Genomic DNA, 12,705 nt, shown 5'->3' on the forward strand with positions numbered 1-12,705 from the left:
GCCCCACAGCACTGATGATGAGGAGCTCCATCAGCGCAAGAGGATCATCAAATGGATCGATCGACCGATCTCCGTAGCAGCAGGCAAGACAAGAAGATCTCGGTACCAATTACTGCAAATCCTGACAGTTACTGCATCTTAGTACGGGAGGGAAAGTAGGGACGCCGCACTACCCATCTCATCATCCGGCTGTCTGCCTGTCTGTCTGATCATTGGATCGGATCATGGACACCATCATCACTGCCTAGGGCCCGTTATGGTGGTGGTACAAGCAAGATTCAGGGTTTCAGGTATGGGAAGCAACAGAGATGGGTACAACATCTGCAAATGAGGCTGGGGTACAATATATAGGTGCTGCAAATTATATAATTTAATCTCACAAAACTACGTAATACACATATGTCCATATTAACCTGATTATCACATCAACTTTTTCCACCTTTGGACCAAAAAGAGAAACACGCTAGCCAAACCCACTGCCTACGCACACTTCTAGGCCTGCTCTACCAGTCAACCAACCCTAACAAAGCCAGCACAGGTCAAATGTTGCAGCAGCAAAGAACAACCCAACCCAACCCAGCCCAACCATACACACTTCTTTGGCCACAAAAATCATCTAGACAGCTACAGCGCGGTGGTTATGTGAAGAACTTCGTCAGCCTCTCGTCCTTGTGATGGTGATGCTGCCCTTGCCCCCCTCGGTGTGGATCTTCGTCTTGTGGACCACGGGCTTCCCGGAGATGGCCGACGCCTCCTGGTACGGAGCGGACGCCTCGTCGATCTTGTGCTTGATCCTGTACGAGGGAGGAGCGAGGATCTTCTGGTTGATGTCCCTCAGGGTGGTGGCGCCGTGGAAGCCACACGGCTTGATGAGCTCGAATGGGTAGGCCACCGATGCCACTTTCAGCTTCTTTGCTCTGATGACGTTTCTTCCAGCTGCAAGTCAGTCAGAAGAACCATGTATGAGCGACTTGCACAGATTATGCAGCGCTATGCAATCAGAGTAACTGTGTAAAAAATAGTTGAACTAATGGGTGCTCTGATCAAACAGCAATGGGGTCAGTAAGCAAACCTTTCAGAGGTGTAGGTTTAGCTTGCGGAGGTTTCTTCTCAACTTTCATGATAGGCTGCTCCTCGAGCTCGACCAACGAATTCTGAAGAACTGAAACAAAGAGTTCTAGCATCAGTAGCTTTACAATTGCGATAACAAGTGATGATTTGTAACTGGGACCATTTTACTAACCAGAGGTATTTACTTCCGCAGCAGCACTAGGACTTTTCCTGTCAAGAAGGATCAGAAACCATGAGAAACATAAATACGTAACAGATGGCAGTTAACAGAAATACTGTTAAGCCAAGCACAAGGTGGACCTCAGTAAAAAACATACACTTCTTCCAGGGGCGAACGATTCTCACTATCTTGTGAGCAATCAACCAGCCATTGTTCAGGTAGTTCCTCTGTCCCAACACACTCTAACAAATGCTCGTCACCTGCAATCAGCTCTAGGATTAGGATAAATGGAGGAGAATCAACTCAGTGTAACACTTTGCAGAGATGATGGAAGACCTACTAGAGAAATCCAAATCCACTTGCAGATTTTCCAAGAGCCCATCTGTCAGAGAACAGTCGATCTACATACAAACCAGTACATATTGATGGAGTTAAACCACCATTGTAATGAATGTAAAATTCAACTGGACACAGATTGTCGAAATCAAAAAGTATTAGTCCATAGGTAACTTCGTTGCACGTACCTCAGAATTGTCTGGACAGAACTGCAGCATACGCCTTCGTTTAGCTTGTAAGGTTTCCTTTCCTTCATCAAAGTCCTTGATAATAATATCTGCATTGTACTCACACAAGGTCACAAAACCTGAAGTGCATTCTCAGCATACAATTAAAATGTGTTATAAGATAGGATTGCCAATTTCCTTTCATCTCTTATTTGCTTTGGCGAGAGGGGTCAGGATTTACATGTAAAATCCACTGTTCTGGCTTCTGATTAAAGGTCAAATCATAGTTCAGTTGCATTATAGACAGTTCTAAGTGGTGGTTCAAATTAAACCTATTTGAGTGCAACTGCGCAAAACAACTTTTCACAAATGCTAACAACCAGATGACTATATTGTATCTACTGCCCTGCTTGCATACAAAAATGCAACCAAAGACATGTTTCCAGATACTTCATCATGAAATACATGGCACTTATATAATTAATGAACATTTCAAACAAAACAGCGGCTCAATTCACATACAGGTAGTAAAACATACTAGTGACTTCACACTAGATGCTTAGACATCCTTCACTGATAGTACAGTATGTTCATGGCCAGAGGTAACCACGATATGTTAGTACAGTATGTTAGTGGTCAGAGGTAACAATGGTATGTAAATGACAGAGCATATTTTTTTACCTCCTATATCACAGAAGGGCAAATCTATGTCTGTACATTCTTTAATTGGGGTTTGCTCATCGAACAGGCTCCAAGAATCAACCTCATTGTGGTTTGCTTCAGCCCACAGGGAGGTAGATGGAACTGCGAAATCAGAAGAAGAATTCTCATCAGTTAACCGGATGCAGTTTTCGGACAGAAGGAATGATACGAAAGCATGCTGCAAACCTGGTAGCAGATCCTTCTGCAAATCAAACTCTTGACTCTGCCAGTCCCACATCTCACTGCACAAAGTTCAACATCGAAGAGCATTGTTAGAGATGAGCATTCAGATTTCAACAATTGCTGAAAATTTTACAGAAAGAATGAGCAAAATGCAGAGTATACATCTTTGAACAGGCTTATCACAGAACATGAGCTGTAACCTGAACATGTAAAAACCCCAAGTTTATTTGAAAAGAGAGTGAAAAATTCAACTCATGTGCTAGCACATTTCAATGTTTCCCTTTTGCTGCGGCACTCCTGAATGTTCAGGACCCCGAGAGTGCGGTATCAAGTGCAAACTATTTGCAGAAAAAAAAATCTAACAGCGCAATGGTAACTCGCAGTAAGAAAAAAAAGGAAACCTTTGAGGATTAGGAAACTTGAAGCATTCACATGAAAGAAACAGCCTGGCATGGGCCAAAACCCAAAGAAACAGAGGCATGAGAAATGGAAGGAGGCCATGAACAGCAGCTAGCTAGGGTTTAACAGCAAAAGACAAGACCAAGACCAACACACACACGGCCATCCCTAACCGCAACCAACCACAGTACGGCACAAAAGAGGAAATTAAAAGCCTCCGTCAAAAGAAGGCATGATCCTTTATTTCCCTCCCGGAATTGGAAGTCTTTTCCCCAAACATCACGCGAGGACGAAAAGATCAAGAAGATGATGAGGACGGAAAAGGGCGGGCGGTACTAGCAGGCAGGTAGCCAGCGCCAGCGCCGCGCCCAACCAACCGAGAAGCAACCGCCGTACCGAGAAAGCGAAATTAGGGCGGCTCAATCAGCCGACGACGAGGACGGGATTAAGGCCCGAAGAAGAAACAAATCGCGCGACTCAACCAAAAAAAAAAGAAAACACCACGCTTTTTCTCCGACCGCGCCGTCGCGCCGTACGGTGGTTGGCGAGGATCAAGAAGCCGGGCGGAGGAGGAAGGAGGCGCACCTCTGATCGCCAATGCCGCCGTCGAAGTCCATCATCCCCCGCGGCGGGGCGGATCCGAGCCCGGCCGGCGGACGGCGAAAGGGAAAGGCGGGGGAGGGAAGGAAAGGGGCCGGAGGGAGGGGTGCGGGGTGGGGAGCGGGTGGAGAGGAGGAAGGGACTGGAGACTGGAGAGTGGGCGCAGTGGTGGTGGTGGTGGTGGTGGGAACAGTTTATCCCTCTCTCCTCTCAGTCACCGCTCCCTCGTGCTTCTCTCGACGCCCAAAGGGAAGGAAGGGGCCCCGTCCGTCCGTCCCCGAGAAAACAAAGCTTGTGCCTTTATTGCTGCTGCCCCTCCTCCTCCTCTCGCCCTCCAACGTGACCGCTCAAGCGGGCGCGGGGGCCGAGGCCTGAGAAGACGATGATTATCCTATGACTAATTGGGCAGCTTGGGCGACCCCGAGTACTGATTAATTGATTATTAATCAGTCAGGGCAGTTACGGGTTGGGCTGCCCGGAGGGAGGCTTGTGGCGGAAGGAAGGGGGGAGAGAAACCGTGCGGCGCACATTGTACTCCGCGGTCGTACCACGGCGGAACCGGTGGCGTGTGTGCGCCGTGCCACGGCCGACGGCGGTGCCCGGGTGCACCCGCACCGGCAATTCCTTTCTTTTTCCAATAAATTCTTCCATTATTCAGAGTTTAAATGTTACAGTTTCGTTCCAAAAGTTCCATGACCTTTTTTTTTTCGTTTCCAAAAGTTTCATGACCTTATCCGATCCAAAGCCTAGCCAAACCATAGCCCGGCGGTGCACCCTACCGAAATTAGAAAAGGCTTAATGGCTCCTTGTTATGTGCACGTTTCAAGTTTCGTTTTAACCTTTACTTTCTTGTGGACCGTACAAAAAGTGTATAAGCTTAAACTTTTCGCCACGGACTGAAAATGATTTTAGCTCCTCACACTAAGGTGGAAAAACAATTTAGGAATGGTTCCCCCTCTGTTGGCCGACGTGGCGATCGCGTCGGTCGCCTCGTGCGCGAACCATGTGCCTCTGTGTATCCCCACTAGTGCTTCTGTTCCGTGAACGTTCTTTTCCTTCTCGACGAAGCTTCCTCGGTGGCTAGTGCTCCCCTCGGCCAGACGATGTTGTGCTAGCATCGGTTACTTTTTCGGTGAAGCTTCCTCGGCGCCTAGCGCTCCCCTAGGGCACACAATGTTGTGGTGGCATCGGTTACTTTCTCGACGAAGCTTCCTCGATGCCTAGCGCTCCCCTCGGACAGACGGTGTTGTGCTGGCATCGGTTACTTTCTCAATGAAGCCTCCTTGATGCCTAACGCTCCCTTCGTCCACACGATGTTGTGCTGGCGTCCGTTACCTTCCCTGATGAAGCTCCGTCGATGCCTAGCGCTCCCCTCGGACAGACGGTGTTGTGCTGTCATCGGTTACTTTCTCGATGAAGCCTCCTTGATGCCTAACGCTCCCTTCGGCCACACGATGTTGTGCTGGCGTCCGTTACCTTCCCTGATGAAGCTTCGTCGATGCCTAGCGCTCCCCTCGGACAGACGGTGTTGTGCTGTCATCGGTTACTTTCTCGATGAAGCCTCCTTGATGCCTAACGCTCCCTTCGGCCACACGATGTTGTGCTGGCGTCCGTTACCTTCCTTGACGAAGCTTCCTCGGCGCCTAGCGCTTCCTTCGGCCAGACGATGTTGTGCTGGCGTCAGTTACCTTCCCGACGAAGCTTCCTCGGCATCCCCTTGACTAGACGATGTTGTGCTGGCATCGGTTACCTACCTGATGAAGCTTCCTTGGCGCCTAACGCTCCCCTCGGCCAGATGATGTTGTGTTGGCATTCGTTACCTTCCCGATGAAGCTTCCTTGGCGCCTAGCGCTTCTCTTGACCACACGATGTTGTGTTGGCGTCGGTTACTTTCCCAACGAAGCTTCCTTGGCGTCTAGTTGGTTTACTTGGTGGAAGATTATTATGTTCGGATTGTTAATCACATTTATACCCACTGATCATGTTCAATAAGATGAGTTGTGAGTAGTTCTATTTGTTCTTGAGGACATGGGAGAAGTTTCGTTATTAGTAATCATGTGAAGTTGATCACCTTTCAATGTTTTGATATCATGTTGTGTTGTTTTTCCTCTAGTGGTGTTATCTGAGCGTCGACTACATGACACTTTACCATCTTTGGGCCTAGGGTAAGGCATCGCAGAATTACTTTGTAGATGATGGGTTGCGGGAGTGATAGAAGCATAAACCCCAGTTTATGAATTGTTTCGTGAGGGCTGTTTTGGATCCACACATTTAATGTTATGTTTAGAGTTATCTTAGTTACTTCTTTTGTTTTACGGATGCTTGCATGGAGAGTATAATCATAAGTAGCTGTTTGTTCAAGGAAGAACAGTACATTAGCTCTGGTCCACCCACATAACACTTATCAAGCAAATGAACGTGAAGTCGATGAATTGTGGTCAAAGTAACTTGACGTTATTCAAGTGTGTCCTTAAGAGCGTTTTAATCACAATTAAGGTTTGGGCCACTTGTTGCACCTTGCTACTTTTGTTACTTGTTACCATTTATCTTGCTATCAAAACTATCTTATAGCATTTGCAGAGAATACCTTGCTGAAAATTACCTATCAATTCCTTCTGCTCCTCGTTGGGTTCGGCTCTCTTACTTATCGAAAGGACTACTGTTAATCTCCTGTACTAGTGGGTCATCAGTGATCAAGTTTTCCTCAAGCTTCAACCTTATGCCCAGTCCAGTGTTTCTCATTGAGAAAACAATAAGCTTAATTTTAAGTACTATGTGCCTTATCAAATCATTTCAAAGTAGGAATTGTTGCTTATCGACTTGCTCTTCCTAGTGATAGTCGCATTCATCCAATCTTTCACGTTTCTCAACTCGAGAAGGTTGTTGCTCCTATGGTTCAGGTGCAATCTTCCTTTCCATCTTCAATTGCTTATCTTAAGTTCTTGTTGCATGTGTTGCAACATCACATTCGTCAATTGGGAAATCGCACTATTCCTCAAGTGCTGCTGGAGTGAAGCCAAGGTGAGCCAGAAGCTACTACTTGGGAAGATCATGACTCGCTGAAGCAACGATTTCCGCGTGCACCGGCTTGAGGACAATCCATTTCTCAAGATGGGGGGGCGGGGGTCAGCGACCCAGATCCTTTGCTCCCTATGGACAAGGCGGGAACATAAGAATAGGAGGTGACTCAAGACATGGATCAGGAGACTTCAAGGCCGCCCCGAGCCAAATGTTTACCGGCGCGGTTAATGAAGGAAATATGCCCTGGAGGCAATAATAAAGTTGTTACTTTATATTTACTTATTCATGGTAAAGGTTTATTATTCATGCTAGAATTGTATTGATCGGAAACTTAAATACATGTGTGAGCACATGAACAAACACAGTGTCCCTAGTAAGCCTCTACTAGACTAGCTCGTTGATCAAAGATGGTTAAGGTTCCTAACCATGGACATGTGTTGTCATTTGATAACGGGATCACATCATTAGGAGAATGATATGATGGACAAGACCCATCCGTTAACTTAGCATAATGATCGTTCAGTTTTATTGCTATTGTTTTTCTTCATGTCAAATACATATTCCCTTGACTATGAGATTATGCAACTCCCGGATACCGGAGGAATACTTTGTGTTCTATGAAACGTCACAATGTAACTGGGTGATCATAAAGATGCTCTACAGGTATCTCCGAAGGTGTTTGTTGAGTTGGCATAGATCAAGATTAGGATTTGTCACTCCGAGTATCGGAGAGGTATCTCTGGGCCCTCTCGGTAATACACATCATAAGCTTGCAAGCAAATGACTAAGGAGTTAGTCACGAGGTGATGTATTATGGAATGAGTAAAGAGACTTGCCAGTAACGAGAGTGAAGTAGGTATGAAGATACCGATGATCGAATCTCGGGTAAGTAACATACCGATGGACAAAGGAAATTACGTATGTTGTCATAACGGTTCGACCGATAAAGATCTTCGTAGAATATGTAGGAAACAAAATGGGCATCCAGGCTCTGCTATTGGTTATTGACCGGAGAGTTGTCTCGGTCATGTCTACATAGTTCTCGAACCCGTAGAGTCCGCTCGCTTAATGTTCGTTGACGATATAGTGTTATATGTTTTGGTGACCAAATGTTGTTCGGAGTCCCGGATGAGATCACGAACATGACGAGGAGTCTCGAAATGGTCGGAAGGTAAAGATTGATATATAGGACGATGGTATTTGAACACCGAAAGTGTTTCGGGTCATACCGGGAAGGAATCGAGTCATCGGAAGGGGTTCCAGGCACCCCTCGGCAAGTTATGGGCCTTATGGGCCAAAGAAGGGGACAGACCAGCCCACAAGAGGGCTCCTCCCTTGTTTGGCCAGCCATAGGGAAGGAAAAGGGGGAGGGCTATCCCCTCCTGTCTTACCCTCCCATGGGAGAAAGGAAAGAGGGGGCGCTACCCTTCCCTGCCTTTCCCCGCACTCCAAATAAGGAAGGGGCGCGGCTTGGGAGGGACCCCAAATAGGATTCCTCCTATTAGGGCGCCTCCTTTGGCTGCTCCTCCCTCCCTCCCACCTATATATATGTGGGAGGGGGGTGCCTAGCACACAACAGGCAATTGCCTAGCCGTGTGCGGCGCACCTCTTCACCGTTTACACCCCCGGTCATATTTTTGTAGTGCTTAAGCGAAGCCCTGCGGAGATCACTTCATCATCATCGTCATCACGCCGTCGTGCTGCCGGAACTCATCTACTACCTCGTCGTCTTGCTGGATCAAGAAGGCGGAGGACGTCATCAAGCTGAACGTGTGCAGAACACGGAAGTGCCGTACGTTCGGTACTTGATCGGTTGGAGCGCGAAAAAGTTCGACTACATCAACCACGTTGTTAAACGCTTCCTCTTACGGTCTACGAAGGTATGTAGACACACTCTCCTCCACGTTGCTATGCATCTTTATGAATAGATCTTACGTGTGCATAGTTTTTTGTTTTGTTTTCCATGCAACATTTCTTAACAATTAACCGATCCGAATTGGGTCAGATGAGCCTTGTAATATAAACACTGCACACCTTATCCTGTAGGGGGTAAGAAGGAACGGATGGACGGATCTCCCCGAATTCTTCCGTAGGCTTCTAGCTGTGAGGCTGGTTAGGTGAAAGAACTAAATTCAAATTCGCCATGGTTTCTTTTTTCCTAGCTCGAGCGACTTAAGAGGAGAGGGAACCTCAGAGGAAGAGATTTGTTCCTTTGAATCAATGGGAAAGAAAAACTCAATGATTCACGGGTTTCCGAAAACAGAGGAATACAAAAAATATAGGATTTGTACTGTCACGTCTTTTGATGTGTACATGATTTAAGTTTGCTTAATTTCTTAATTAAAAAACAATGAGTTCTTTCCAAATTGTTTGAGTGGATGATAACTTTCCTATGAAATACATGTCTTGATCCTACAAGGAACGTTGCTACACAGCTGACGAGTTGTGGACGATTTGCAGACGATGCAGCGCATCAGGCCGTCGATGCATGGAGCAGAAATGAACAGCACCGTTGGATCCTCCAATCGTCCAAAGTTCGGCCGGCAACTGTCGTCCGTACAACAATTTCGTCCTACAAATCAAGTTTCTAAGGAATCTAATCCTTTAAAAATAACATGAAAAACTTTAAATCAAAGAGGCCATCAATGTTACTTGGAACTTGGGAATGTAAAAAATACTCGTGAAATTTCGGACATAGATGACCTATGCTTTGGCCTTGATACGAAAAGTTTGGTAAGGATATTTACTCTTGCAGATTACCTGCATTCGAAACGGAGTTCATAAAGCCAGGTTTCGAATTCTCTTCCACTATTTCTCCAACCATCACAACTTAAGAATTTGAATCCCTCATATCTATGGTTTTTTTATCGGCGGAGGTTGCTATTCTGCTGCGTTGGTTCTGTGGGGATTTAACAATTAACACGACCACTCCTAATTGTCTACTATAATATGGTTTGCCCGACTCCGGTGATGGAGGGGCGATGATGGCAACGCACGTTTGGGCGCGCTCCGGTGTTTTTACTTTTTGGTGTTTTTGCAGGTCTGAAGTTAAAAATAATAACCACGATTTGACAATTTGAGTACATGTGCATTCAGCGTCCTCCTTTCCTTCTTTCTTTTATTGCGAAACGCTCGTCGTACTACTACTGTATTTCTCCCGTGGAAATCTGGCTTCATTTTTAATACGACGACGACGTGCGGGATCTAGCGGCGTGATTGGATCAGCGAAAATAACATGAGCGGCAATAAATGCATTAATTATTAATCAACCATGAAAGAAAGACGCGGGATCGACGGAGTCGAATAAATGGGACACTCGAGGCTTCATGTGACTCGTGGCACTCATTGATTGAGAGATCCCCCCCTCCGTCTCTCTGGCTTCGTGGCCGCCACTGACAAGCGGGACCGGGGTCCGGTGACCCCACCTGTCGGGGACAACCTCGTAAGCTTATACCCAGGCCGCCGTGTCACGGGGAGAAGCGGTGGCCGGAGTTAAAGCGGCGGTCGGGGCATCTTCCAAAAAAAAGGAAAAAGATGGGCTGGGCCGCACCTGCGCTGCACATGGGGGAGGCAACGGCGCCATGGCCAACAACAGAAAATTCGGAGAATGTCAGCCCGCCTGGTTCGTCGGGGGGAGATAACGTTTGTCTATGCGACGCGATGGGATTAGCCGGCTAGGTCTAGGATAAAAGATGGTTAGCTGTGGTGGTTTACGCTGCTGCGTGTACAGCGCGGTCCTTGATCTGTCCTTGTCCTGTGTGTAGAGTGTAAGCTGGTGGCGGTCAAACGGATGGGGTAAGTAGGATTTGGATCTCGATCTACTGCACTGCACTGCCCACCGGTTACGGATCTGGAGGGGTGAACGGGCGAGAGAGCGACCTGCGCGTGTTCGTGGCGACGTCATACGGATGCTGCCCCTCGATCGTCATTGGACGGGTGCTCTGGGTGCAGTTTCCGCATCGACGGACCCCTGGGTGTGGGTGGGTACTGAGATGACATGGGATCCGTCCATCCCTCTGCTTCTCTGGGACTTTATTATGTCGCTTGGGCTCCCTCGTCCAGGCGTGTAGTATAATGCTGATTTTGTTCGACCGTAAAATGGTTAGTTTTGAGCAATCTGTCGAGACTCTCGACCATCTAATACTAATAGTATATGTTTTCAGCATTCTGATTATAACAATCTAATTTTGTTACTCTCTTCGTGTGTCAAAACGCTCTTATATTACGGGACAGAGGAAGTAGTTAACGTAAAGCTATTCGCACCGGAAAATATCATGTTTCCTCTATAACAGGACGTTTTAGATCACTATAATAGTAGTGTATGACACTATCTTCACAGGGCATAGTATCATAGTATCATACTTTCTTCGTCCATGAATAAGTGTATGTTTGACATTCAAAATTTATTCACAGAAAGTGCAATTCTATCTTTTCAATGCACTTTAAAATAGAAAAAAATGCTTCTCTCTCATTACATGGTAATCAAGACCAATAGCATTTAACACATTGTCTCTTCACTTTCTATATCCACTTAGCCCCCTCCCAGTGCTCCACTTTGTACATGTGCTAAGCCTGCCATGCAGAAGAAAAATCTGATGTGGCAAGTTAATTAAGAGTAGAGAGATGAGTGTGGTGATACCAGAAAGAACAATGCCAAATGCGTGAACCTAAGCACAACATTTAAATGAAAGAAGCCCAACAATGCATGAAGGATTTTAGTTGCTAAATCATTAAAGGAAGGGAATATAGACGGACTCGCCCGGCCCCCGCGTCGCTCCGCACGGGCGACACGGGAGGTGAAACTAGCAGCCGCTCCCCTGCCGTCCTCCCCCTCGCCGCCGCCAGGGTGCGCCGCCTATCAAAGACTGTGTGGCAGCGGCGGCGGCGGGGCTTTGTCTTTCTACAGGGTGTGGGCGCACCCGTGGCTGGTTCGTGCGGGAGCCAGCGCGGGGTTCATCCTGCAAGCGCCGCCGGTGGTCGGGAGATCCTCTCCTCCGGCAGGGCGGCGGATCCGGGGCCCTCGCGCCCGAATCTGGTGCAGTGGTGGGCGCGCGGCTGGGGAGGCCCCGCGCGGGGGGCTAGTGCACAGCGGAGGTGCGGATCGGCTCCGGCCGTCGCGTGGTGTGCGCGGTGAGCGCGGTGAGTATGCTCGCGTCGGATCTGGCGCACGGCAATGGCCTCCGGCGGCAAGGGGCGACTCGGGCGCGCGGCTGTGGTGAGGGGGTGGCGCGGCATTGATCCGGCGGGGCCGCTCGTCTTCTCCGGTGGGATGGCAGCAAGAGGCAGCGGCGCGGAGGGGCGCAGTTGTGCTGTGCTGGGCGCGTGGCTGCTCAAGGGGTCCGGCGCCGTGGTGCTGGCATCGAGTGCGCGTGAGCTTGGTGGTCGACGGCGGAGATAGCTTGGCGCAGCAGGAAGGTGGAGCCGGTGGATGTCGACCATGGGGATTGTGTGCTGCACAGTGCTTCGGATCTGCTCGGATTCGGAGGTGTGGTGGAGCTCCGGGCGAAAGTCCAGCACTGACTTTGGGTCGATGCCGGCAACAGCGACGCCATGGCTATGGCATCGTTCCCCTTCTTGAAGGTGTTGTTGTGGTGCATTGCATGACTCTCCGAGAGAAATCCCTAGCTTCGGATGGTCGAAGCGGGCGATGACGACGGCTACGTCGTTTCCTTTTTTGAGGCATCACCTTGGAGAGTCAGCATTGTTGCAGTTCACACGTATCTCTTCGTCGTTGGGGACAGTGGAAGTCGGGGCAGCGGCTCCGGATGGTTTCTGATTGTATGTCGAGATGGCGATCTCGGGAACAATGTGAGTGGCAGCTCTATGAGGCGGGGCTCTATCTCGACATTGGTTGGTGGCATCCTTGTCCCGCTTGGGCGGTAGGGGTGTCGGCTCGGTCGATGCGCCCAGAGGGGGCGGTCTGACTTTACGTCAGGGCGGCGGCCCCGGATGTGGTGCGACGTTCATGGTCTGCGAGCGGTTGTCCTGAGTAGCGTGGGCCTCGGGCAGCTGGATTGTGCGGCGTTCCTGCTCGAGGGGAGCGGTGGTATGTCAGGGCGGCGGCCC

General features: G+C 48.7%; 1 protein-coding gene across 3 annotated transcripts; it reads right to left on the reverse strand.

The window, feature by feature from the left end:
* Positions 1–348: 348 nt before the first annotated feature.
* Positions 349–4,029, reverse strand: LOC123063077 (protein XRI1). 3 transcript variants are annotated; one of them, XM_044486816.1, is made up of 9 exons: positions 3,604–4,018; positions 2,623–2,678; positions 2,416–2,538; positions 1,756–1,844; positions 1,572–1,632; positions 1,389–1,491; positions 1,244–1,281; positions 1,073–1,162; positions 349–936 (listed from the first exon to the last, which is right to left on the reverse strand). In XM_044486816.1, exons 1-9 carry the CDS (start codon positions 3,636–3,638, stop codon positions 656–658), a joined length of 876 nt encoding a protein of 291 aa, XP_044342751.1. In that variant the 5' UTR covers positions 3,639–4,018; the 3' UTR covers positions 349–655. The 3 variants fall into 3 exon arrangements, with proteins under 3 accessions (XP_044342751.1, XP_044342750.1, XP_044342749.1); XM_044486815.1 differs by lacking the exon at positions 3,604–4,018 and adding an exon at positions 3,021–3,286; XM_044486814.1 differs by having other exon boundaries at positions 2,416–2,678; positions 3,604–4,029.
* Between the last annotated feature and the right edge of the window lie 8,676 nt (positions 4,030–12,705).

Source organism: Triticum aestivum, chromosome 3A (assembly GCF_018294505.1).
Source record: "Triticum aestivum cultivar Chinese Spring chromosome 3A, IWGSC CS RefSeq v2.1, whole genome shotgun sequence".
In the NCBI taxonomy this organism is placed as follows: domain Eukaryota; kingdom Viridiplantae; phylum Streptophyta; class Magnoliopsida; order Poales; family Poaceae; genus Triticum; species Triticum aestivum.

Bases quoted from the DNA above. Each gene is read 5' to 3' on its own strand.
- LOC123063077 (XM_044486814.1), bottom strand. From the start codon at position 3,638: ATGATGGACTTCGACGGCGGCATTGGCGATCAGAG. The intron at 1,633-1,755 runs GTACGTGCAACG...GTTTGTATGTAG, and splicing joins TCTGTCCAGACAATTCTGAG to ATCGACTGTTCTCTGACAGA. The intron at 1,492-1,571 runs GTAGGTCTTCCA...AGCTGATTGCAG, and splicing joins AGTGGATTTGGATTTCTCTA to GTGACGAGCATTTGTTAGAG.